Here is a 26259-nt window from a genome sequence, read left to right on the forward strand (position 1 = left end):
AGGCAGTACAAACGGATCTGGGACCAGGCTATCAGGATGTTCAAGGCAGTACAAACTGATCTGGGACCAGGCTATTTCAAGGCACCCTATGTAACGTAAACTCATAGGTGTGTTCTATGTATGAAACAGATAAAGCAACACCTCACGGCACAACGCCTCTCCCCTATTTGACCTAGGTAGTTTGTGTGTATGTACTGATATGTAGGCTACTTGTGTCATTCTTAAATGTATGTAGTTCTGTCCTTGAGCTGTTCTTGTCTATTAATGTTCTGTATTATGTCATGTTTCATGTTTTGTGTGGACCCCAGGAAGAGTAGCTGCTGCTTTTGCAACAGTTAATGGGGATCCTAATAAAATAACAAATAGGTTCTATGTTCTATCAAAATGTTCCTTCACGCACAGGACGAAGGTCTGGTTCCAGATGGGGTTGAGGGTCTGTTTCTTGGTTTCTGTCGTGTAAACCTCCTCGTCTGAGACGGCGTCCTTCACCACGGCTTTACGGGGTTTAGGTCTGGACCGTCGTGTCTTGCTCTCCTTCTCATCCTCCAGGATGGTCAGCAAGCAGTATGGGTCACTGAAACCTGGGGACAACATAACACACCAGAGGATTCACAGACCACAACTGCTAGATCTGTGGTTCCTAAACGGACCAACCTAAATCCAGAACTCTCTTGGCCACCTCCAGATAATCAAAATAGTTGAAGTACATTTGATTGTGTTCACAGATCTGAAGTATGACGTACCACTGACGTCTTTTCCCAGGATGCCCTTGGCTTCCTTCACAGTGGCCATCAGACAGTAGACTGGAGGCTGTGGACAAGACTCAGACTTTGTATGACAGAACCAGTGGAGGCTGCTGAGGGGAGGGTGGCTCATAATAATGACTGGAACGGCGCTAATGGAATGGCATCAAACTACTGGAAACCATGTGTTAGATGTATTTGATACCATTCCACTGATTCCGTTCCAGTCATTACCACAGGCCCGTTGTCCCCAATTAAGATGCCACCAACCTCCTGTGGACATAACCCCCTTAGATACTGTAAAGGTAAATATTGGTGGGTCAAATGGCTTCTCCTAGAAGTATGAAACTCCTCTGCTTACTCACCTCTGTGTTCTGGACCCTGTCTGTCAGACTCTGGTGTTCATCCTCTGCCATAGAGAAAGCCTGAAGGGGGATGGGAGGGGTAGTTTAATAGCAACAAGGTACTGTATTAGTATTTGGATAATAAAATAATCAGAACACATTTGGTCAGAGAGAGATTTAGGATACAGTAAGTTGAGAGTGTTTGGTTAGATGTCATGTCTGTGAGATGGTTAGAATAGAGTTAGTTGAGAGTGTTCGGTTAGATGTCATGTCTGTGAGATGGTTAGGATAGAGTTAGTTGAGAGTGTTTGGTTAGACGTCATGTCTGCGAGATGGTTAGGATAGAGTTAGTTGAGTGTTTGGTTGTCACCTCTCTGATGTATTGGTGCAGCTGGTTATCAGTGAAGACCTCTGCTGAGGCTGGCTTCCCCAGCTTATGGATGATGGTGTACAGCAGCTCTTTATACAGCGGCTTGAGCTGGGGGGGCGGGGCAAGAAACATCAACCTTTAATAGGGTCTCTTAAACGACATACTAATGTGCCACCTTCTGTAGCTTAAAAGTCTATGAAAACAGGTAGAATTCTTCTGTTACAGCAATGATACCTCTAAAAAGCCTATGAAAACAAGCAGAATTCTTAAGCGTTAAAGTGATGATACCTCTAAAAAGTCTATGAAAACAAGCAGAATTCTTCTATGTTACAGCGATGATATCTCTAAAAGGTCTATGAAACAAGCAGAATTCTTTTGTTACAGCGATGATATCTCTAAAAGGTCTATGAAACAAGCAGAATTCTTTTGTTACAGCGATGATACCTCTAAAAAGTCTATGAAAACAAGTAGAATTATTCTATGTTACAGTGATGATACCTCTAAAAACTATATGAAAACGAGCAGAATTCTTCTATGTTACAGTGATGATACCTCTAAAAAGTCTATGAAAACAAGCAGAATTCTTAAGCGTTACAGCGATGATACCTCTTGCTCCTTATGTCTTTTCTCCTTCTCTTCTGGGTTCTCATTCTCTTTAAAGTCCTGAAAGTACATCCATCCTGTTATCTACTGTGGGTTCTTAATTCAGGAAGTGCTGAAGTCACAAAGTCACAGTTCGTGAAGTTAGTGTACGAGACTACTTAATAGTTTATTTGATAATGGCAGATACAAACAAGACATGACATCATTGATTATGATATTTATTGCATCAGGCTTTGGCTCATACTGCTTAACAATACTAGTCCTTATGTGGAGAAAATAGGAGCTGGACCTACCCTCCTGTCCTTCTGTCTCCTGGTCATCCCCAGTTTACGGGCAGGGGAGCTCTGAGAAGGAGGAGGGCAGTTACACACAATACCTTTATACAGTAACCCTTGCTTGTGGGAAGCAGGTATAACAAAAAAGCATTCATATTTCGGGCATATTTAAAATATGCCGTTGAAGTGGAGAGGTTCTGCTCACTGTACCTGTCTCATTCTGTTCCTGGTTGAGCCACGAGCCTGTATGTGTAAGAGAAACAACCCAGTTTAGCCACTGGTGGTCAGGAAACCCGTGGCCCTACACTATAGAGGGCCAATGGTACTTGCTGTGACATATCAATTATGAAACAGTGGGGAGCTTGAGAAATGTCTGTGTTTTTAATGTGGAAAAATCTCATGCAAATAGCAGGGTGACACTAGTTAGGTCAGGGACTTCCTCATGTGAGGCGATAGGGAAACTACTCGTCTCCAGTTTCAGAACAAAAAATATAGGACAGGATAAGAAAGATCTGACAAGGATACAGATAAAACAGGAATGCATACACATATACACACACACATGCACGCACAGACACGCGCGGGTATCAAAACTATGGATTTCTCGTCTGTGGTTCTTTTATGAGAAGTGAAAACACCTCCCTCGGTGTCATCTGATCTCCGAAACACTGATCATGCCGAAGTATGATTCATGGTCACATCCCACTGGGCACAGACATCATTTCAACGTCTAGTCTTGATTGACATTTGGTTGAGTTGTTAACTAACTAATTCAACGTGAAATCAACCAAAATTGTTACAATGTCATTAGATTTAGGTTAAAAGTTTAGGGGAAAAATATGAAATTCCCTTACGTTGAGGACTTTTTAAAATCCAATGGGTTTTCCATGTTGATTCAATGTCATCACATTTTTTGTTGATGTGGAAACAACGTTGATTGAACCAGTTTTTAGCCAAGTGGGATCTTATCTTAAAATACCAAATGGACTGCATGTAACACTCACAGAAGGAGTACATTCATAATAGACAACAGTCAGTTAGTCTTATCAAAACATCAATGATCGTGACACATTTTCGGCTCAATAGAAAGATATTTTCAAGTCACTCAAAACAGAAGAGCATTTCACTGATGGTGAAAATAAAGTTTCGCAAACCGATTTGACCTCAGCATCCGTTTTTTTTGAGGCCATCATCCTAAACTGTTATCTGTGAGAACATTAAACGCCCAACACACACATTGGAACCTGAGGATGTCCATAGTGCCAACATGTAATTGAACTCCTTCCTAATAAATTGGGCCAATACCAATACGATGAATGTGTTTCACAGAATAGGAATGCCTTGGATTTATTTTGTTGTTTATTACAGACAAATGAGAAAAAACATACAGTGAGGTCCAGAAGTATTTGGACAGTGACAATTGTTGTTGTTGTTTTGGCTCTGTACTCCAGCACTTTGGATATGAAATGATACAATGACTATAAGGTTAAAGTGCAGATAGTCAGCTTTAATTTTAGGCTATTTTCATCCATATTGGCGGAACCGTTGAAATTACAACACTTTTTGTACATATTCCCCCATTTTAGGGAACCAAAAGTATTTGGACAAATTCTAAACCTTTCACTACTTTAATACAATAGAACTGAATTTGTCCAAATACTTTTGGTTCCCTAAAACGGGACTATGTACAAAAACTGCTGTAATTTGTAAACGGTTCATTCGATATGAAATCCAAATGTTCTGGAGTGCAGAGCCAAAACCACAAAAAATGTGTCACTGTCAAAATACTTTTGGACCTCACTGTATTAAATGAACTTATTTGTAACATGGCAAAGTTTGGTACTTGCCTGATCGGGAGGTTGCAGCAGGTTGTCTCCGGTTGTGGACAACCCATCCTGGCTTGGCATCATGGTTGAGGTGGATGAACAGCCAAATGCCCTTCTCTGCTGAGGCTGTGAGGCTGAAGGTTTTCTGCTATGTTTAAAGGATGGGAGGCAGTGAGAGGTTATACAGAGAGAGTAGTGCAGAGTGGGGCCAAGCTGTCACTTAGCAGGAAGTCATCATTTCCTGTTGAAGATGGTTGCTGTGACTTTCTGTTTCTTCATCTCTCTCTTCCTCTCTCGCATGCACACACACACACACACACATGCATAAACAGACAAACAAACAACCCAAAACGAATGGCTGTGTCCTGTTGTGTGTGGATTAGGAAAGACAATTACATGTAAATAATGTACATGGTTGATTTGCATTAGACATGGAAATGTCCACAACAGTAATCCTTTTACATAAAAGCATGGCACGAGATATAAGAAAAGATTAAACTTGGAAGTTGGGAGGTCAATGCTTGCACAGTAAACCAGCACACCAATTACAGTCAGGAGAAGAGTTTCTCAGAAACCCACTGCTAAAGAAGGTGGGCAGCAACATGGGCTTTTGCAGCCTGCGCTGACCACAAAAAGTACCTATCACCCTTGGTAGGCTGAATATGCAAGCTCAATCTGAATGTGGCTAACACATACACACGTATACCCACACAGTCAAACACTGACTCAGTATGTGTGTGTGTATGTGTGTATATGTGTGTGCGCGCGTGCGTGCGTGCAGAAAGGGGGTAATAGAGCAGACTAGCTGTTTTTGACCTAAATGAATCTCCTGCAGAGAAAATAAACGTCATTTGATGTTACACTTCGCCTTTGTTGAGTTGTGCTTTTTCCTGACATACAGGGATGAGTAGCTTACACACAAGGTTGTGTCCTCGTCAACAAATGTATGGTGTCCACAAAATGAAGAGACCATGAGCACTTTCACCCTCCTGTGTCAGTAAGTACTTTACATTTTGGGGGGCGCTCTTTCGAAATCAACTGCTAATATTGACGTTTTAGTCATTTAGCAGACGCTCTTATCCAAATCGAATTACAGGAGCAATTAGGGTTGAGTGCCTTGCTCAAGGGCACAAAGACAGATTTTTCACCTAGTCGGCTCGGGGATTCAAACCAGCGATCTTTCTGTTACTGGCCCAAAACTCTTAAAAGCTGCATTAACTAAAAACAGTATGGCAAAGTACTTCACTGAGGTTAATGACATCTTTCTAATTTCGTCCACTATCTCTGGAGGCAAGTATTAAGAGATTATAGAGCTATTCCTTATCTAACCTTAACAATTTTACATTTCAACTTCAATGGGCTATGGACGTGCCAAGGATCCCGAATAGCATGGCTCTGTTCTAGTAATGGCCAAAAAGAGCCACCTCTCAGAGATGACATCACTCTGTGGGCGTAACGCATGTCGGAAGTGCAGGTGCATCAGCATCACAACAAAAGCGAGACAGGCTGGCTGGTAACGGGGAAGCGATTTGATCCAGTTCACATTTCAGATAGCATCTGTCATTATTTATTAACGTTGTTCATTCCACACTCGGTAACATCGCAATGGCTTTGAATAAGAACAATTCTGAATCCGGAGGCGTCATTATCACCAACAATGAAAGGTGACGTTAGTTAGCTTATTCGTACTAGCGTAGTGCTTTTCAGTCAACGTGAGCAAGTTAGCTGTAAGCTAACTGTGTGCATATAGCTAGCTATGTAGTCTGTAGCTTATATTTTTGTGTAGTTTCCCAACTAGCCATTCAATGTTTTGTAGCTAATGTAGCGTTGCCATTGCGTATTGTTTCAGGCACCAAGCTAACAGATCTTGCCTTGTGTCTTGTTAACACTTGGCCGGGAATCAGAAGCTAACCCTTGTTTACCATAATGATGGTTATCTTGTGTTGACTGCCGATCACGTCAACTCATCGGGTGAGGTTGAGCTAAATTAGCCCCTACAAAGTTGCAAAATATAGCTAAATAACTAGCTAGCAAAGGATAGCCTGCTCTGGCAAATAGTGTAGGTCTTTTCCCGAACATAGCTAACGTTACGTATCTGTCATGCGGGTCTGGGGGTTAACAGGTAAGATGTAACTAGCCTCCTAGCCAGTCACCAGTGTTGGAAAAACGACCCAATTGTCATACTTGCGTAAAAGTAAAGATACCTTAATGTACTGAACAAAAATATAAACGCAACATGTGAAGCGTTTGTCCCGTGTTTCATGAACTGAAATAAAATATCAAACTATTGTTCCATACGCACCAAAAGCTTACTTCTGTGAAATTCACAAATTAGTTTACATCCCTGTTAGTGAACGTGTCTCCTTTGTCAAGATAATCCATCCACCTGACAAGGGTGGCATCTCAAGAAGCGGATTAAACAGTATGATCATTACACAGGTGAACCTTGTACTGGGGACAGTAAAAGGCCTCTCTAAAATGTGCAATTTTGTCACACAACACAATGCCACAGATGTTTAGAGGGAGCCCAGGACCTACACATCCGGCTTCTTCACCTGCGGGATTGTCTGAGACCAGCCCCTCAGACAGCTGATGAAATCGAGGAGTATTTCTGTCTAATGAAGCCCTTTTGTGGGAAAAAACACATTCTGATTGGCTGATTAGCCAAGTGGGTGGTCCTATGCCCACCCATGGCTGCGCTCCTGCCCAGTCATGTGAAATCCATAGATTAGGGTCTAATGAATTTATTTCAATTTACTGATTTCCTTATATGAACTGTAACTCAGTAAAATTGTTAATTGTTGCATGTTTTATTTTTGTTCAGTATAGAAAATGACTAGTGAAAGTCACCCAGTGTAGTAATACATGTGTAAAAGTATTTTGTTTTTAAATATACTTAAGTATTAAAAGTATAAATCATTTCAAATTCCTTTATATCATGCAATCCAGATGACACAATTTTCTTGCTTTTATTTTATTTACGATAGCCAGGGGCACTCGAAGCATGTGTGTTTTTAGTGAGTCAGCCAGATCAGAGGCAGTAGGGATGACCAGGGGTGTTCTCTTGATTGGACCATTGTCCTGCTAACCCTTTGAAATGTATTGAGCACTTTTGGGTGTCAGGGAAAATGTATGGAGTTTATTATGTATGGACTTTATTTTCTTTAGGAATGTAGTGAAGTAAAAGTTAAATAGTAGAGTACAGATACACCCCCCCCCCCCCTCCCCAAAAAACTTAAGTAGTACATAAAAATATTTTTACACCACTGCCAGCCACTAGTGTCACCAGGCCCAAGCCTATTATACCTTACTAGGTCTTTACTGCAGAGAGGCAATGGACCCTTTTTAGGTAACTGACCAACTTGGACCCTTTTTTAGGTAACTGACCAACTTGAACCCCTTATTAGGTAACTGACCAACTTGGACCCCTTTTTAGGTAACTGACCAACTTGGACCCCTTTTTAGGTAACTGACCAACTTGGACAGTTACACAATGCCCCCTAATCTCTTAAACCTGTTTATTTTCTGTTTTTTTGGTGTGTTTCTAGCTCCGTGTGTGGTTATGAAAAAGGATGATTGTCATGTTGATTTTAGGTAAAGTAACAATGAATTGGCTTACAACATCAACCTTATATGTAGCAAATATGTGTCATCAGTGTGTTGATGAGCTATGAGAATGTGGAGCTGGTCTTCTGTGAAGCAGAGTGCCTGCCTGATGCCTTCAGGAAGAGTAAGAAGGGGAGTATCTTCCTGACCCCCTACAGGGTAAGAGGAGACACACTTTCTTACCATGCAAACATATTATACAACCAACCCCTTATCCCCTAACCTATAGGCACCTGTCTAGGTATGAAAGGATGGCTGTAAACCAAGTTGTCTCTCATCAGGTGATATTTGTTGCAAAGGGCAGTCGTGATGCTCTGCAGTCCTTCATGATGCCTTTCTACCTGATGAAGGGATGTGAGGTCAAACAGCCTGTCCTGGGGGCCAACTACATCAAAGGCACAGTCAGCGCAGAGCCCGGAGGTGTGTTTGTGTGTGAGAGAGGGCGAGAGAGAGAGGGAGTCTATTACTGTGTTTCCCACAAGCCCTCAATGAACTTCACACTCATTACCTGAGAAATATACTATGTACATTTATGAGACATATCTAGCCAAGGACCACTGCTGTGCTAAAAATTGACTTTAAAAATAGAAATCAGGATTATATTTATTTTAGTTTTGAAAGTTGGTAACTGTACTTCTCACTTTCCAGGAGGCTGGGAGGGCTGTGCCACCTTTAAGCTGGTTTTTGCTGCAGGAGGAGCCATAGAGTTTGGACAGTACATGTTACAGGTCGCTGCACAAGGTAAAGGACTTTCGGAGCTGATTCTGTGATCAATTTACCCAATGACTATCTCCTTTTAAATAGCTAGATTTAAATGATGTCTTTCCCCCTCTCCTCTTCCCCTGTGCAGCATCCAGGGGGCAGCCTGTGAGTGGTGGCTTTGGGGGCTGTCCCTACATGGGCAATGGGGCCTATGCCTACCCTCCTCCCCCAGCCAATGGGTACCCGGCGGGACCCCCACCCGGGTACTCCTACCCCAACCCCCCTCCACAAGGTACGGATCAGACAGACTACTGTTGTCTTCCTATGTATTTATTTTTGTACTTGTCTAATTGAAAATGGGAAAACCTAAGTTAATCATAACCAGTCCATGTAATAATGTGTTTCATATGTACTGTCTGTTTCTCTGCAGGTGTATTCTACCCCAACCCACCAGCGTTTGATGGTCCTGCGGCCTACATGCCCCCTCCTCCCTACTCCGCCCCCCTGGGACAGCAGGCCCCCCACGACCCTGCCCTGCCTTCCACACCTGCAGGTCAGAATACATTTTGGTTCTTTCTTTCCTTTTTCTTTCTTTTGCAAAGTTCCTTCAGTAATGGTAGTTTAATTAGCGTGATGTGAGTGATCCCATGCTGCCGACACATTAAGTAAGGACAATGAATTCACTTCTCTTGGTTTCTGTGTTTCTCCCCCACTTCTCTCTCTTTTCACTGGTGTTTCTCTCTCCTTCCACCAGCGGAGGCAAAGGCAGCAGAGGCAGCAACCAGTGGCAGCTGTTCCACACTTCCTCCCACCTACTTGCCACAGGTACCCCTTTACCACTTTTTTACCACTCTAAATCTGACTTGTAGGAACACATTTTAATCTAATAGACATACAGTACCAGCCAAAAGTTTGGACACACCTACTCATTCAAGAGTTAATATTTTTTTTTATACTATTTTCTACATTGTAGAATAACAGTGAAGACCTCAAAACTATGAAATAACATCTATGGAATCAGGTAGTAACCAAAAAAAGCGTTAAACAAATCCAAATATATTTGAGATTCTTCAAAGTAGCCACCCTTTGCCTTGATGACAGCTTTGCCCACTCTTTGCATTCTCTCAACCAGCTTCACCTGGAATGCTTTTCCAACAGTCTTGAAGGAGTTCCCACATATGCGGAGCACTTGTTGGCTGCTTTTCCTCCACTCTGGGGTCCAACTCATCCCAAACCATCTCAATTGGTTTGAGGTCGGGTGATTGTGGAGGCCAGGTCATCTGATGCAGTACTCCATCACTCTCCTTGGTCAAATAGCCCTTACACAGCCTGGAGGTGTGCTTTGGGTCATTGTCCTTTTGAAAAACAAATGACCGTCCCACTAAGCACAAACCATATGAGATGGTTTATCGCTGCAGAATGCTGTGGTAGCCATGCTGGTTAAGTGTGCCTTGAATTCTAAATAAATCACAATGTCACCAGCAAAGCACCCCCCGCACCATCACACCACCTCCTCCATGCTTTATGGTGGGAACCACACATGCAGAGATTATCCATTCACCTACTATGCGTTCCACAAAGACACAGCGGTTGGAACCAAAAATCTCTAATTTGGACTCATCAGTCCAAAGGACAGATTTCCACTGGTCTAATGTCCATTGCTTGTGTTTCTTGGCCCAAGCAAGTCTCTTCTTCTTATTGGTGTCCTTTAGTAGTGGTTTCTTTGCAGCAATTTGACCATGAAGGCCTGATTCACGCAGTCTCCTCTGAACACTTGATGTTGAGATGTTCCGGTTACTTGCACTCTGTGAAGCATTTATTTGGGCTGCCATTTCTGCGGCTGGTAACTCTAATGAATTTACCTCTGCAGCAGAGGTAACTCTGTGTCTTCCTTTCCTGTGGTGGTCCTCATGAGAGCCGGGTTCATCATAGCGCTTGATGGGTTTTTGCGACTGCACTTGAAGAATCTTTCAACGTTTTTGAAATGTTTCGGATTGACTGATCTTCATCTCTTAAAGTAATGATGGACTGTCATTTCACTTTGCTTATTTGAGCTGTTCTTGCCATAATATGGACTTGGTCTTTAACTAAATAGGGCTGGCTATCTTCTGTATACCACCCCTACTTTGTCACAAGACAACTGATTGGCTCAAACGCATTAGGAAGGAAAGAAATTCCACAAATGAACTTTTAAGAAGGCACACCTGTTAATTGAAATGCATTCCAGGTGACTACCTCATGAAGCTGGTTGAGAGGATGCCAAGAGTGTGTAAAGCTGGCAAAGGGTGGCTACTTTGAAGAATCTAATATTTATCATTTTTTTAACACTTTTTGTTGTTGGTTGCTACATTATTTCATAGTTTTGATGTTTTCACAATTTTTCTACAATGTAGAAAATGGTACAAATAAGGAAAAACCCTTGAAAGAGTAGGTGTCCAAACTTTGGACTGGTACTGTAATTAACATAAGTTTCGATTTCGAAGGGTATGGATTCTCCCCATTTTTATATTTAAATTGTTTGTACTTTGGTCCAGCATCAGGTATGAGAGGCAGGGTCATGCAGACAGCTGCTCGACCAATAAACAAAGAGCAGGTCAGAGTACAGCCAATGAATGCTGTGCAGGAAGCAGCACAGGACCAATGAGAGCGCACTGTAGTGCTTTTAACTCAGTTTGTTGTTCTCCATACTGTGTATATCTGTAATGTTTTTCTCCTCTTCTCCAGGACAACCCACCCCCCTACTCCCCTACTGAAGACAAGAAGACCAAGTAGAGAGACTGTATCTCAGCTCCCACCCCTCCTTCACACGGCCTGTACCACCCCCCTATCTCTCCATCCGTATGATGTCTTTGTTCCTCCTTTCTCTTCCACAAACCCCTCCTTTTGGTCTCTCTCCTCTCGGTCTACCTTGCTCCCTTTTTAAGTCTCTCCCCCTCCCCCCTCCTCCCCTCTGGCCAGTCTCTTAACTCACAACCAGCTAGCTATGTTAGCTCCACTCTCCCCAGCTCGTGTACAGGCAGTTACCTTCTGAGTTCCACTAAACAGTTCTCTCCACCTGACTTTAACTAAACAGTGTTACTTACAGCTTTTCTAGTGGTTGATGATATGATTGTAGCTTGTTTGAGCCAAAGATGTCAGGAAAAAGGGGAATATTAAGTTAAGACAGAGGTGTTTTTGACTGAGGTTTTAGTAGTATTCTTGGGTACCTGCCTTTTTCTGCATTGCCAAACACTACATTTTCTTGCCAGATCGGAAAACGGCAAGTTGGCTAAAGCAGATACGGACAGGCATGCAGGCTCAAGGTTTAGCAGGTCGTTTTGGTGAGAACCTGGTTTATTTAATAAGACCGTTGATGACTAATTGAACTGGACTGAATTAAGTGATTTCTCAGCTATCCAGGGGCTAGTGAAAGGCTGTATATTGTTGATTTAGTTTATTATTTGTCTGTACATGCTTTTAATGTGACACCTTTTAATGAGAGGATAGCAGTAGATCATTAGACCAGGTCTTTGTTGAAATTTTACATATCTTACATTTTACATTTACATTTAAGTCATTTAGCAGACGCTCTTATCCAGAGCGACTTACAATATCTGAAATGACACCCTTCTATAAAGGGAATATAGTGTAATTTGAGACTTTCCCGTTGTGTTGATAGGAACCAAAATGTTCAGTATAGTGGACAGCTAGCTAGAACACTAAGAATCCCTGATCCTAGTTGAACTATCAAACTACATGGAAAGATGATCTTAGCTATCTGCGACTTCCTGTGTGTGTGTATATAGAGCAGTTGCCCTATGATGTCATGTCCTGTGTCACTCTTCTGAACATTCTAGAACTCACCACATCACATCAAGGAATTAAACAAATGAAATAGTTCCTTGCATCACATCACCCTGCGTTGTTCTGGACTAACAGATTAGATCAATAGTCACTTCTCTCACATCTAACAACACTGATGGCTATCAACTTCTCTTGTGGTGTGTCCTTTACTGACATGTTTGAGGTCAGTCTCCTGAATCTGATCTGAGCACCTTAATATTTGGGCATCTCTTTTTCTCTCTGGCACAATGCAGCTGGCAGATTCTTTGCACTTTCAGAATGCTATGCATCGGGCCTCTTCGCGCCTGCCATGGCTATGTGTATAGTAAAAAAAAAATCGGATATGGCTATATTTATTTCAAGTTCCCACTAATTTATTGATTAATTCATTTGAAATGGTCAAATATATTATTAAAAAGACCAAAGCATGGGCTCAATTGTAACTAATATGGATTGGATTTTTATTAAACTGATCTTGTGATGTGAAGTGTGTCCATTTTATTCATTTGACAGTAGTTCATTTTTCTGTACACATTGTGATGCAAGCCTGGGTACCTGACTTTCTGTATTTTTACACGCTACGTCATTGCCTTGTTTGACAAAACGTCAAGCTGTCTAAATCAGAAGACTACATTTTAAATACCATATTTGTCCAGTTCCAACTTCCAACACAAAGTAGTGCAAAACATTTAACGTCAGCTTCAGTAGAAATCCAACAGGAACTTTTGTGGAATTTCTTCGGCGTTTAGGGATCCTAGAAATGTGCTTTTCCCTTCTCTTATGGAAAACCGGTTTCCCGCACAGTAGTCATTTCCAGTTCCTAACTGTGCTCACGGTTCTGAGAACTTGCAAATCCACATCAGTATCCCAAAGACTAGTCCACTGTCCCGAGTGATCCCATATTTCAGAACATAAACAGTGCAGAAGAGTCCCGTGTCACATATGTACTTACCAGTCGCTCTCGTTCAAGTCAGTGTCCCACAACAGGACTGTAAAAACATCTGTACAGTAAGGCGAGATCACAACACTCATCAGCTTTACAAGACTAGCCCCTTATGACATTGTTAGCTCAGTTGTTCCCTTTCGTGTTGTCGTCATGGCGAGCAGAGGGTGATGCTGACGCCCTCCCCTATCCGTCAGGCGGGGGAACAGCTCCTGAGTGAAGGCACAGTAGAAGGAATGCAGCCTCATCTGCCTGTCTCCGTAGTACGTCAGCGTTCCCGCCTCGTAATCCAGCAGCATTCCAATGTGGTGGTAGTGGCCAGCCACCGTCTCCCGGCGCCCGCTGTGCCAGGCGTTCAGCTGATCCTCATCCAGCTGGAGGCTCCAGGACAGATCGTTCATTCCCACCATGCTACTCTTTTCCCTTTTCCTTCCTGGGGATGCCCTCATAGGTGAACTGGGGGAGAGATGCAGGGGTCAAAGGTTATGTTGGGAAGTCTCAAAAGACACAGGTGCAATTCTATAGCCCCCAAACTCAACTCTGGACCTGGAAGCCAGTTACACTGCTCCCCCCGTTGTCAGTTGAATACCCCTGCTCTGGGCTACCATGGCCTTAACACACTCTTACCCCCAGGTAGGGCTATGGCTTTGGACATCTCCAGCTCCCAGTACTGCTTTCTGTGTTTGAAGCCCTGGAAGCAGAGCACCTGCCAGGTGTGGTCAAAGCGAGTCTCGTGGGCGGGGACACGAGTCTCGTGGGCGGGGACACGGCGCGGCGGTCAGGTGTTCTGCCTGTCGGTTCTCCTGGGAGAGTACCAGGTGACTGTTGACCCGTACGAGGGTCAGAGTGCAGTGGTCTGTGGAGGGAGCATGTGAGAAGATGCATATTAGTCACAATTGGCTCTAAAACAGTGGATAGGTGATACATCACGGTTATGTTGGCAAACTTTTTAACATCATTCAGGTCACTAAATATAGAGCCCAGAATAAATCGCTATGCTATTATTTACAGTTACAGAGAGTTGTTTTTTTTATAATAAAGTAAGGTATGACCATATACATTCACTGAGGCCTTTTTTCCAAGCTGGGTGACATGGAGCAGCAGGGCTGAGGACCACAGCCAGGACGGGGCGTTTATCCTGGGGAGAAACACAGAGACATTTTAACAGATTGGAGATGACTATGCATAAGGCTGGGTGTTGTTTCTATCTAAATATAGAGCATTTACCTTTAACACAGTGAGACAATATACTCCTCATACAATAAGGTTACCTTGCTTGTCCTGCCCCACAGCTGTAGAGACAGCCTTCTCCTTCATACAGTGAGGTAAGGTTACCTTGCTTGTCCTGCCCCACAGCTGTAGAGACAGCCTTCTCCTTCATACAGTGAGGTAAGGTTACCTTGCTTGTCCTGCCCCACAGCTGTAGAGACAGCCTTCTCCTTCATACAGTGAGGTAAGGTTACCTTGCTTGTCCTGCCCCACAGCCTTCTCCAGGTCCTCAGATACTAGTTTGGAGATCCGTGACAGGATGTCTGTCACCCCGCTGAGCCTCTCCTACAGGTTAAGGGTCACATCCACCGGAATGTCCTTCATAGGAGGGACCTCCACCAGCCGAGACTCCTACAGAGGATATGAAGAAAATATGATATAATTAGATTTATGTTAATAATAATAATACAATATGAGGTTTCCATCCCAAAGCTACTTATATGTATACATTCACTACATTACCAAAAGTATGTGGATACCTGCTTGTCGAACATCTCATTACAAAAACATGGGCATTAATAAGGAGTTGGTCCCCCCTTTGCTGCTATAACAGCCTCCACTCTTCTTGGAAGGCTTTCCACTAGATGTTGGAACATTGCTACAGGGACTTGCTTCCATTCAGTGACAAGAGCATTAGTGAGGTCGGGCACTGATGTTGGGAGTTTAGGCCTGGCTCACAGTCGGTGTTCCAATTCATCCCAAAGGTGTTTGATGGGGTTGAGGCCAGGGCTCTGTGCAGGCCAGTCAAGTTCTTCCACACTGAAATCGACAAACCATTTCTGAATGGACCTCGCTTTGTGTATGGGGGCATTGTCATGCTGAAACAAGAAAGGGCCTCCCCTCACTATGCATTGGGGTAGGTAGCGGTCTCCTGGCATCTGCCAAACCCAGATTCGTCCGTCGGACTGCCAGATGGTGAAGCGTGATTCATCACTCCAGAGAACGCGTTTCCACTGCTCCAGAGTCCAATGGTGGCGAGCTTTATACCACTCCAGCCGACGCTTGGCGTTGCGCATGGTGATCTTAGGCTTGTGTGTGGATGCTCGGCCATGGAAACCCATTTCGTGAAGCTGCTGATGAACAGTTCTTATGCTAACGTTGCTTCCAGAGGCAGTTTGGTACTCGGTAGTGAGTGTTGCAAACCGAGTACAGATGATTTGTACACGCTTCAGCACTCGGCGGTCCCGTTCTGTGAGCCTGTGTGGCATACCACTTCGCAGCTGAGTTGTTGTTGCTCCTAGACATTTCCACTTCACAATTACAGCACTTACAGTTGACTGGGACAGCTCATGCAGGGCAGAAATTTAACGAACTGACTTGTTGGAAAGGTGGCATCCTATGACGTTGCACGTTGAAAGTCACTGAACTCTTCAGTAAGGCCATTCTACTGCCAGTGTTTGTCTATGGAGATTGCATGGCCGTGTGCTCGATTTTATACATCTGTCAGCTACAGATGTGGCTGAAATAGCAAAATACACAAATTTGATGGGGTGTCCACATACACTATATATAAAAGTATTTGTGTATTTGATCTATGTAAATAAATGAATATAAAACAGCTGAAAAACTGAAGGACTATATGGTGGAGGCCTAACCATTTCCCAGCATTATAATACTCTTCATCAACCATCTCAATGATTACCTTCCTCTGATCAAGCCATGAACTGTCCATCTCCATCTTTGGAGGAAGCACTCAAAGACTTGGTGTCTATTGGTTGACCTAACTAGAGCTGGGCTATTCATGACGATGTATTGGTTGACCTAACTAGAGCTGGGCTACCCATGATTTTATTTATTTCATCTTTATTTAACCAGGTAGGCAAGTTGAGAACAAGTTCTCATTTGCAATTGCGACCTGGCCAAGATAAAGCAAAGCAGTTTGACACACAACAACACAGAGTTACACATGGAGTAAAACAAACATACAGTCAATAATACAGTCGAAAAATAAGTCTATATACAATGTGAGCAAATGAGGTGAGATAATGGAGGTAAAGGCAAAAAAAGGCCATGGTGGCGAAGTAAATACAATATAGCAAGTAAAACATTGGAATGGTAGGTAGATTTGCAGTGGAAGAAAGTGCGAAATAGAAATAATGGGGTGCAAAGGAGCAAAATAAATAAATACAGTAGGGGAAGAGGTAGTTGTTTGGGCTAAATTATAGATGAGCTATGTACAGGTGCAGTAATCTGTGAGCTGCTCTGACAGCTGGTGCTTAAAGCTAGTGAGGGAGATAAGTGTTTCCAGTTTCAGAGACTTTTGTAGTTTGTTCCAGTTATTGGCAGCAGAGAACTGGAAGGAGAGGTGGCCGAAGGAGGAATTGGCTTTGGGGGTGACCAGAGATGATGATGTATTGGTTGACCTAACTAGAGCTGGGTTACTCATGATGATGTATTGGTTGACCTAACTAGAGCTGGGTTACTCATGATGATGTATTGGTTGACCTAACTAGAGCTGGGTTACCCATGATGATGTATTGGTTGACCTAACTAGAGCTGGGTTACTCATGATGATGTATTGGTTGACCTAACTAGAGCTGGGTTACCCATGATGATGTATTGGTTGACCTAACTAGAGCTGGGTTACTCATGATGATGTATTGGTTGACCTAACTAGAGCTGGGTTACTCATGATGATGTATTGGTTGACCTAACTAGAGCTGGGCTACTCATGATGATGTATTGGTTGACCTAACTAGAGCTGGGCTACTCATGATGATGTATTGGTTGACCTAACTAGAGCTGGGTTACCCATGATGATGTATTGGTTGACCTAACTAGAGCTGGGTTACCCATGATGATGTATTGGTTGACCTAACTAGAGCTGGGTTACCCATGATGATGTATTGGTTGACCTAACTAGAGCTGGGCTACTCATGATGATGTATTGGTTGACCTAACTAGAGCTGGGTTACCCATGATGATGTATTGGTTGACCTAACTAGAGCTGGGTTACCCATGATGATGTATTGGTTGACCTAACTAGAGCTGGGTTACTCATGATGATGTATTGCTTGTTTGTTTTTTTGCTTTTGAAACGCTTTGAGATTTTTATGAAAAGAGCTATAGAAATTTGATGAATTATCATTATTAATTATTATTATTATAATAAATGTCGATTTGGGTATTTCCCCTTAATATCGTTGAAGATTATACAATATAATATAAAATAATTAAGCCTATTTTTTCTACTGTTGATCAGAAGGGTAAAACATTACAGATAGACGTGTTAGTGCTAAATATCAAGGTTGTCGATATTTACATGTTTTATTAGTCTGCTTGGTGTATACTAGGCTTGAGTCTCCTAATCTACAATTAGTGTTCTAGAATGCTTACATGTAAAACCAGCTCTAAGCTTATTGGCATACTGTATTTTCTAACCTGTATTAGCTGGGTGTCGGACAGGTTGCTAAGGGCTACGATCTGGCCCTGGCTTTCTCTGAGTTGCTGGGCCCTGTCCTGTAGCAGCTCCTCTAGCCGAGCCTCTGCCTGGAAGAGAGAAGCCCCCTCCTGCTCAATGAAGTTTCCCTGTAGACTCCTGTTTCTCTGCTAGGACCTCGAACAGCATGGAGAACTTGGCATTCACCCAGTGGGAGGTCTGCTGTAGGGTCATCTACAGAGGGTGAGAAGTTGGGGATGAGAACAGTAAGGGGGGGGGGGGGGGTTACCATAAGGATAGTTTTTCAGATTGTAGTTTGGACTGCAGTGAGCGAGGTACTATCTAGAGGTCTTCACGGGTCCAACAAGTTGAACCCGTTCAGAAATGGATCCGTGAGTTTTCCCACCTGACCAATATGCATAAATACAAGGTCCCGAACAGTCATTCTGATTCCCATGTAAAATAGCCTTTTGAGTGACTAGAATTTCACCCATAATATGTTTTGGATACAAATGCTCAATTGTTTATGAATTACATTCATGTCTAACTACCAGGAAGTTTAAAAAGACAGGTTGAGTGGGCCGGGAACCGATATTCATGAGCCTTGACTGACAGCTCATTTGAAACGCTTATGAAATGGAATAAACGCAGCGTGTAAAGTGTTGGTCCCATGTTTCATGAACTGAAATAAAAGACCCCAGAAATGTTTGATACGCACAAAAAGCTTATTTATCTAAAATGTTGGCAACAAACTTGTTTACATCCCTGTTAGTGAGTATTTCTCCTTTACCAAGATAATCCATCCAACTGACAGGTGTGGCATATCAAGAAGCTGATTAGTATGGTCATTACACAGGTGCACCTTGTGCTGGGTACAAAAGGCCACTCTAAAATGTGCAGTTTTAGACCACGTGTAACCATGCCAGCCCAGAACCTCCACATCCGGCATCTTCACCTGCGGGATTGTCTGAGACCAGACACCCGAACAGCTGATGAAACTGAGGACTTTTTCTATCTGTAATAAAGCTCTTTTGTGGGGAGAAACGTATTCTGATTGGCTGGGCCTGGCTCCCAAGTGGGCATATGCCCTCCCAGCTCCACCCATGGCTGCGCCCCTGCCCAGACGTGAAATCCATAGATTTAGCCTAATGAATTTATATCAATTGACTGATTTCCTCATATGAACTGTAATTCAATAAAATTGTTGAAGTTGTTGCATGTTTTATGTTATCTACAGTTGAAGTCGGAAGTTTACATACTCTTAGGTTGGAGTCATTAAAACTTGTTTTTCAACCACTCCACAAATTTCTTGTTAACAAGCTCTAGTTTTGGCAAGTCGGTTAGGACATCTAGTTTGTGCATGACACAAGTAATTTTTCCAACAATTGTTTACAGACAGATTATTTCACTTATAATTCACTGTATCACAATTCCAGTGTATTTGGCTAAGGTGTATGTAAACTTCCGACTTCAACTGTATAAAGCATTAATGCAAACACGTCCAATGTATCTGACATCTCTAATCTGTTAGAATTACTCATTAGAAAACTAGGTCAATGAATTACATTGACCTGGTTTTCCCCCTAGTTTCTACACAGATCGGAAAATGCGCCTTCAGTTATGCAGTTATGCTGCACCTTCCCCTCTGGGGAAATTCAAAATTCGGTTCTCACACTCCACCAATTTCTGATATTTTAAATGTTAATTGTGATTGTTTTTCTTAATGTGTACTGTATATGTCTTGTGTCTGTATATTTGTGGGTACATGTGTTTTTTCTTTGTATTGAAAACAGGGCTGTACTGTTAATATAAATAAGAGTATAATAATTTAAAAAAAGTATGTTGTGTTTATTATTTTGTTCAGTATATATTTACATATTAGCCCTATGTCAAGCAACTTGGATGCAGTGAGCAGTGTTCACACCAGCATCAACAGGTTTGTTGATTTGACAACTGTGTCAGACTTTTGGATGACAAATAACTGTCATCCAAAATTCCATGACCGTCACACACAGACAAATCTACTTTACTAGGAAAAGGAACCTATTTTCAATGTAGGCCTCTCCATTGACTATGTTGGTACTTTCACCAGTGTATTGAGTGTCACTATAAAAAAACAACTTTACCTTGGGCGATATTCTCTGTCAGCCCAGCTCCTTTCAGTCTCCATACATATTCCCACCTCCACCCCCTTCCTCCACAGTAGTGACTGTGGAAACAGATGGACAATACCACATTGAGTGTGTAGTAGAATATGAATTAAATTCCATGACAGCTGCAGCACACAAATGTTGACCGCAGGTAGTCCCCATCAGACAGAATGTAGTGTGTATATAGTCAGTGTTTTCCAGAAGTTAGTGTTGGGTCACAGGCAGCCAATGGGGCTGGGGCAGAATTCTTTTGACCCCTTTTTCTCCCCCATTTCATGATATGCAATTGGTAGTTACAACTCCCATATGGACTCAGGAAAGGCGAAGGTCGAGAGCCATGCGTCCTCCGAAACACGACCCCGCCAAGCCGCCCTGCTTCTTGTCGGAGGAAACACTGTACAGCTGGCGACTGAAGTCAGCGTGCATGCGCCCGGCCTGCCACAAGGAGTCGCTAGAGCGCGATGGGACAAGGACATCCGGATGACGCTGGGCCAATTGTGATACAGCCTGGGATCGAACCAGGGTCTGTAGTGACGCATCTAGCACTGCGATGCTGGGCCTTAGACCGCTGTGCCACTCGGGAGGCCCCCAGAACATATTTTATGTGTTAATCTCATTGACATCCACAAAAACATAGGAGTTACATAAGGTCTGTCTGACATTCACCTCTCGGTTCTCCCTCTCACACTCCACCAGCACCTCCTCGTGGTTCTTACACTCAGAGATGGCACACTCACAGCACACACACATGTTGTCTGTCCAGCAGTAGTACACCAGTGACTTCTTGTGTCAGTCACACAGAATCAGGGTCATGGCTCTGGCCATGTCGCCCCTCATAACTGGTACAGTGTCTCTACCGGACGCACCGGCACTGTTCGCTGAGGCCTCAGCCAGAGAGGACAGGGTCACGTTGCGATTCAGGACAAGCCTGGTGGTGAATTTCTCATTGCAGATAGGGCATGTCGGACTTGGACTTGGTGTCCCAGAGAGCCGTGATGCAGTCTCGACAGAAGGTGTGACTGCATGGGACGGTGACTGGGACCGTGAAGGGATCCAAACAAATGATGCAGGACAAATTGTGGGCCTCCATCACTCCAGTCGATCTGTCTACAGAACACTCCCCTTTAGGTCTGTGGAGAGAAATTCATGGGAGAAGTAGGACATGTGGGTTGCTGATACAGTAGCTCCATTACATGGATATGGCTTTCAATATTGATTCTAAGATTGCTTCATGCATACTGTAGTCGTCATAATGTCACTTGAAAACCCAAACATTACTGTATACTATACTCGCCTACTGTATACTGGCCTTCTTATCGACAGCATCACTAGAGAAAGAGCCATTTAGAAGAATGACCATGGACCTTATCAGCAACTCGACGTTCCATTATGGGATGTCATTGCATGAGTCACACGATGCTACATAGGCTATACAGGGCTCAAGTGGAGGCTGCTGAGGGGAGAACGTTCATAATAATGGCTGGAAAGGAGTAAATGAAATGGTATCAAAAACATGGTTTTCAGATGTTTGATACCATTCCATTCACTCCATTCCACTCTATTCCAGGCATTATTATGAGCCGTCCTCCCCCCAGCAGCCTCCACTGGCTCCTACATATTATGCTGTGTGACCTGGAATTTTATTTCAGGAGTAGCAATGCCCCTAAAATTAAGGATTCTTGCTTTAATATCGCAAATATTTTTCATTGTGCTCTTAAATGTATTTGTGTGCGCCTACATTTTTCAACTTAGGCGCACAAATGCAGTTTAGGTAAGCATAGAGCCCTGCTATAGCAAAGCCAGCAGTTTGTAGCTAGCAAGCCTATATCAAATTAATGGAAATCATAGTAACGTTAGCTACTTTGTAACCATTGTTACAGTAAAAAGACAACTATCAAGTCGAAAGATGAGTACAGTTCTATGAATCAAAGGTAAAACACTTAACATATTGTCATTCTAAGATTCCATTTTAAAGTAAATGTAGCTCACCAGTGTAATAAATTAATATAGGGAATCTAATTTGAATACAGTAGCTGGGAATCCGCCTCGCCAAAATACATATGAAGCGCCATATGATGACGAAGTACTCATAAATATCATACGTGGCCTATACTCCACATGCCGGATGTTATAGTTAGCGTTTTTCGTCATTTCTCAATTCACCTCCAAAATGGCGTTGCGTATGCTTTGCTCCTCTGTGCTGCGAACGGGCACAGATATAGGGGTCAGCAATGCCAGAACATTTGGAACTGCAGGTACGATGTTATTGTTGACAGAATTATGGTTCCAAATTCAGGAATTATTAAAATGGCGAACACCCAAATTCAGGCATTATTAGAATGGCGAGCCTTTCGCAAGCGAATACCGAAAGCAAGGTTGCAGATCATGGCTACGTAAGTTAGCTGGCTAGTGGATACTCCCTGCTTAAGCCTTATAACGTTACTTGCATATCATATTTATTCTGGTAATATGTGTTTGTGAATTTCAGCAATTTTATGCCGACGGTCTGCTCCATTGGGACCAATGCCAAATGAGGACATAGACTACAAAAACTTGGAATCACTCGAAAAGTATCGCAGCTACACACGCTACCTCAAGAAAGCTGAGGAGGCGAAGAACACACCAGCCTGGTGGAAGACCTACAGACAGTATCAGGAGCAAGAGGACCCTGGGCATGGTGCGCAGTATTTTCTTATACACTGACACAATAACGTTATCTAATGTGCCCTCCTACAGTATGTTTACTTCAGCCTCTGCCAAGAGGTCTGGACCTTGCTTTATCACAGTGGTGGTAGTGCGCTTGTCCTGCATCTGCAGCTGAGTTACTGGTTCAAGTAGTGTTATCAGCCCAGTTTTAGAAGATCTGAAATATAAAGATGAATGTCAACTGACACAGAAGACATTTCAACCCTTTATTGTCTAGCATGCTCCGTTTTCTCTCCTGTATGTCATTCTGGTCCAGGTGTGGAGCGAGCCAACATTGGGCTGCCACATTGTCGGCCCTCCAGGGTGAAGGAAGCGAGGGTGCGGAAGAGGGTGGTGAAGGAGAACAGGCGTAGTTTAGAGCTGGAGAGAGCCATGCGTCTGCGTACCTGTAAGTTCCCCCAGCTTGGCCTGATATTTTTGAATACCAGGCCCCTACATACAGGAACCAGACATATTAGCTTAATTTCAAAGACTGTAACAGGTCATCTTGATTTAATATGGATGTTGTTTTTCCAGTTAAGGTCTCCCTGGATCGTGTGCAGGCAGGCTGGGAGGAGACGAGCGGCCCGTACCATGTCCAGAGGCTAGCGGATCACTATGGGATCTTCAAGGATCTGTTCCCCATGGCCTACTTCTACCCCCGCTTCATACTGCGTGTCAGCTACGGCCAGGACAGCCCAGCACAAGTACATTATGGGAACCACTTGACCCCCACAGAGGTAAGAGAAACGGATCGTAGGTGGATGCTGTAGTTTTCAGAACTGATTTACGGACAGATGTTACCTTTGTTCAGAGACACTTTTATTTAATTTCTTTTGCCCTCAGAATCCTGCGTATGTCTGTGTATTCTTCTATTTCACCTCCTCGCCTCTGTGTTTAACAGGCTGCTGTGGCGCCTCAGGTCAGTTTTGAGGCAGAGGAGGGCTCCATATGGACACTGCTGCTCACCAGTCCAGGTCAGACAGACACACACCATCAGAAAATACCAAGAATTGTATAATCCAGTTCTTAACATGTCCACATGGTGGCACTGTATGACAAAAGAAACATTTACTGCATGTTTTGTGTGTAAACCAATGATTTGTTTGTTTCAGATGAGCATCTGCTGGACAGTGAAGGGGAGTATGTGCACTGGCTGGTGTAAGTATTGCAATAATGATAATTGTATTGTGCTTTTGTCAAACTTGTAAGTGGTTTAAATAGTCTGGTGGTCGCCTACTCCTTCAACCATCAATATGATGATGATGATGATAATAATAATAATAATAATAATAATAATAATAATAATAATAATAATAAAAAAATTAAAAAAAGTTTTTTTATATATAAATGTAACCTTTATTTAACTAGGCCAATGATGACCCTTTTTAAATCTGTTTTAAATTGATGATGAGCTCAGTTACCATCAGAAAATGTTTACACCTCTAATTTCAAATGACAAAAATCACAAATTGGTTGCCAAAAAAAGTGAGTCATTGATGTCCTCTTCTTGTTTCCAGTGGGAACATCCCAGGTGGGGCTGTGACCTCAGGAGAGGAGCTGTGTCCATACCTGGCCCCGATCCCCGCCAAGGGTACTGGCTTTCACCGCTATGTTTACATCCTGTTCAGACAGGAAGAAACCATCGACTTCCATGAAGACATCCGACCGCTGCCATGGTGAGGAAGAGGACATCCACAAGGGTCACTCGCGCTCCATGACATCAATCATCAATCCATAGGGTACCCAAACAGACGAACACACACAGTAACATGCTCCCCCCCTCTGTTCCCCAAGTGTGTCTCTGTCAGAGCGGAGCTTTAAGACGTTAGAGTTCTACAGGAAACACCAGGACAGCATGACTCCAGCAGGCCTCTCCTTCTTCCAGAGTCAGTGGGACCAGTCTGTTACCAACACTTTCCATAACATACTAGGTAAGTACACACAAGTTTTATGAGTGTGGCTGAACCTTTGGGAATGTTGCTGGCAATTTGATGTGTGCAAATGTATACTGAACAAAAATATATCAAAGCAACATGCAACAATTTCAATGAGTTTACTGTGTTACAGTTCATATAAGGAAATCAGTAAATTGATATACATTCATTAGGCCCTAATCTATGGATTTCACATGACTGGGAAGGGGTGCAGCCATGGGTGGGCCTGGGAGGGCATAGGTCCACCCACTTGGCTAATCAGCCAATCAGAGTACATTTTTCCCCACAAAAGGGCTTTATTACAGACAGAAATACTCCTCGGTTTCATCAGCTGTCTAGGTGGCGGGTCTCAAACGATTCCGCAGGTGAAGAAGCCGGATGTGGAGGTCCTGGGCTGGCGTGGTCTGCGGTTGTGAGGCCGGTTGGACGTACTGCCAAATTCTCTAAAACTACGTTGGAGGTGGCTTATGGTAGAGAAATTAACATGAAATTCTGTCAACAGCTCTGGTGGACTTTCCTGCAATTGCACGCTCCCACAACTTGAGACATCTGTGGCGTGACAACACTGCACATTTTAGTGACCTTTTATTGGCCCCATCACAAGGTGCACCTGTGTAATGGGCATGTTTTTTAATCAGCTTCTTGATATGCCACACCTGTCAGGGGAATGGATTATATTGGCAAAGGAGAAATGCTTACCAACAGGGATATAAACACATTTCTGGGATCTTTTATTTCAGCTCATGAAACCAATACTTTACATGTTGCATTTTATATTTTTCTTCAGTATACTTTGGTATACACTCATTGCAATGTATGTGCTGTGGCATCTTGTCTCTATTGCAGCTCAGCGATTGCAAACATGTCTCTTTACAAGAAAATCGTGGACCTTGAGTAATACTCTTTCTGGGAACGCTTTAGTGTGGGGATTTAATTGTGTGGGTGATTTTGTGATAAGTGTCTAGACTACTGGATCGGAAGGAAGAATGGGCGGGTTCTATCTTATCCTGAGGTGACATCATCGGCTATAATGTTGTAATGGACTGATTGCCTTCCGGAGGAAGTCAACATGGGGCTTTTTCAACATTGCAGCCGACAGTGCAGACAATATACCCACAATTCATCATGAATTTAATGCTCTCGAACACTAGGCCATGTTTGAGAGCAGGAAAAACGATGTTTTTACAGGTAAATTGTGACTGACTGATTTACGAACAATATTGAGCAGTTATTTATGATACAAGGTGATTTATAGATCAGTCAGTCTTGACTCCTCATTTAAGTCGGCTGTAATGTGGAACACACCGATCGTCTTTTCTCTTAGGAGGTCGTCGGGGGGGGCTGACATGAGATTCACCCATCCTCTCTCTCTTGGTCCCTCAGACATGAAAGAGCCAGTGTTTGAGTTTGAGCGGCCTCCTGTGTACCACCCTCCTCAGGTGAAGTACCCTCATGGACAGCCCCTACGGTACCTGGACAGGTACAGAGACGGACAGGAGCACACCTACGGAATCTACTGATGTGTGCAATCTGGATGGACACACACACAGTCCAATTATGGTGATGGATTGTGTTAATATAATAAAGCATTTTTTTTCTATGAAA

At 43.1% G+C, this 26259-nt stretch overlaps 3 protein-coding genes and 1 long non-coding RNA gene across 6 annotated transcripts in view; 2 read left to right on the forward strand and 2 right to left on the reverse strand.

The window, feature by feature from the left end:
- The window catches only part of un13d (unc-13 homolog D), a 15469-nt gene extending 11129 nt beyond the window's left edge, over positions 1–4340 (reverse strand). Inside the window, 8 exon segments of the mRNA NM_001139849.1 lie at positions 401–581; positions 744–810; positions 1109–1168; positions 1458–1565; positions 2064–2120; positions 2354–2404; positions 2546–2578; positions 4183–4340. Of these exon segments, the coding sequence (NP_001133321.1) occupies positions 401–581; positions 744–810; positions 1109–1168; positions 1458–1565; positions 2064–2120; positions 2354–2404; positions 2546–2578; positions 4183–4245 (620 nt within the window). The 5' untranslated portion in view covers positions 4246–4340.
- Positions 4341–5613: 1273 nt separating this feature from the next.
- Positions 5614–12778, forward strand: LOC106578876 (WW domain-binding protein 2). Its single transcript, XM_014158114.2, has 8 exons — positions 5614–5825; positions 7818–7926; positions 8049–8187; positions 8416–8508; positions 8618–8761; positions 8900–9022; positions 9224–9294; positions 11194–12778. Exons 1-8 carry the CDS (start codon positions 5767–5769, stop codon positions 11239–11241), a joined length of 786 nt encoding a protein of 261 aa, XP_014013589.2. The 5' UTR covers positions 5614–5766; the 3' UTR covers positions 11242–12778.
- Positions 12725–22229, reverse strand: LOC106578877 (uncharacterized). 3 transcript variants are annotated; one of them, XR_001322533.2, is made up of 8 exons: positions 22022–22229; positions 20699–21162; positions 20009–20091; positions 17885–18116; positions 14698–14854; positions 14294–14372; positions 13862–14090; positions 12725–13690 (listed from the first exon to the last, which is right to left on the reverse strand). It is a non-coding gene; the product is annotated as an uncharacterized lncRNA (long non-coding RNA). The 3 variants fall into 3 exon arrangements; XR_006760718.1 differs by having other exon boundaries at positions 20009–21162; XR_006760719.1 differs by lacking the exon at positions 20699–21162 and having other exon boundaries at positions 22022–22130.
- On the forward strand, positions 22115–26259 carry LOC106578875 (39S ribosomal protein L38, mitochondrial). Its single transcript, XM_014158112.2, has 9 exons — positions 22115–22287; positions 22521–22709; positions 22995–23126; positions 23255–23457; positions 23622–23694; positions 23833–23878; positions 24238–24396; positions 24515–24651; positions 26038–26259. Exons 1-9 carry the CDS (start codon positions 22203–22205, stop codon positions 26172–26174), a joined length of 1161 nt encoding a protein of 386 aa, XP_014013587.1. The 5' UTR covers positions 22115–22202; the 3' UTR covers positions 26175–26259.

The sequence above is a fragment of the Salmo salar genome, chromosome ssa19 (assembly GCF_905237065.1).
Source record: "Salmo salar chromosome ssa19, Ssal_v3.1, whole genome shotgun sequence".
Lineage (NCBI taxonomy): Eukaryota > Metazoa > Chordata > Actinopteri > Salmoniformes > Salmonidae > Salmo > Salmo salar.

What these genes read in the sequence shown, in the direction of transcription:
- LOC106578875 (XM_014158112.2), top strand. Translation starts at nt 22,203, where the DNA reads ATGGCGTTGCGTATGCTTTGCTCCTCTGTGCTGCGAACGGGCACAGAT. An exon ending in ACCACTTGACCCCCACAGAG is followed by an intron (nt 23,458 to 23,621) that starts GTAAGAGAAACG and finishes TGTGTTTAACAG; the next exon opens with GCTGCTGTGGCGCCTCAGGT. An exon ending in GAGTATGTGCACTGGCTGGT is followed by an intron (nt 23,879 to 24,237) that starts GTAAGTATTGCA and finishes TCTTGTTTCCAG; the next exon opens with TGGGAACATCCCAGGTGGGG.
- LOC106578876 (XM_014158114.2), top strand. Translation starts at nt 5,767, where the DNA reads ATGGCTTTGAATAAGAACAATTCTGAATCCGGAGGCGTCATTATCACC. An exon ending in ATTATCACCAACAATGAAAG is followed by an intron (nt 5,826 to 7,817) that starts GTGACGTTAGTT and finishes ATGTGTCATCAG; the next exon opens with TGTGTTGATGAGCTATGAGA. An exon ending in TCTTCCTGACCCCCTACAGG is followed by an intron (nt 7,927 to 8,048) that starts GTAAGAGGAGAC and finishes GTCTCTCATCAG; the next exon opens with GTGATATTTGTTGCAAAGGG.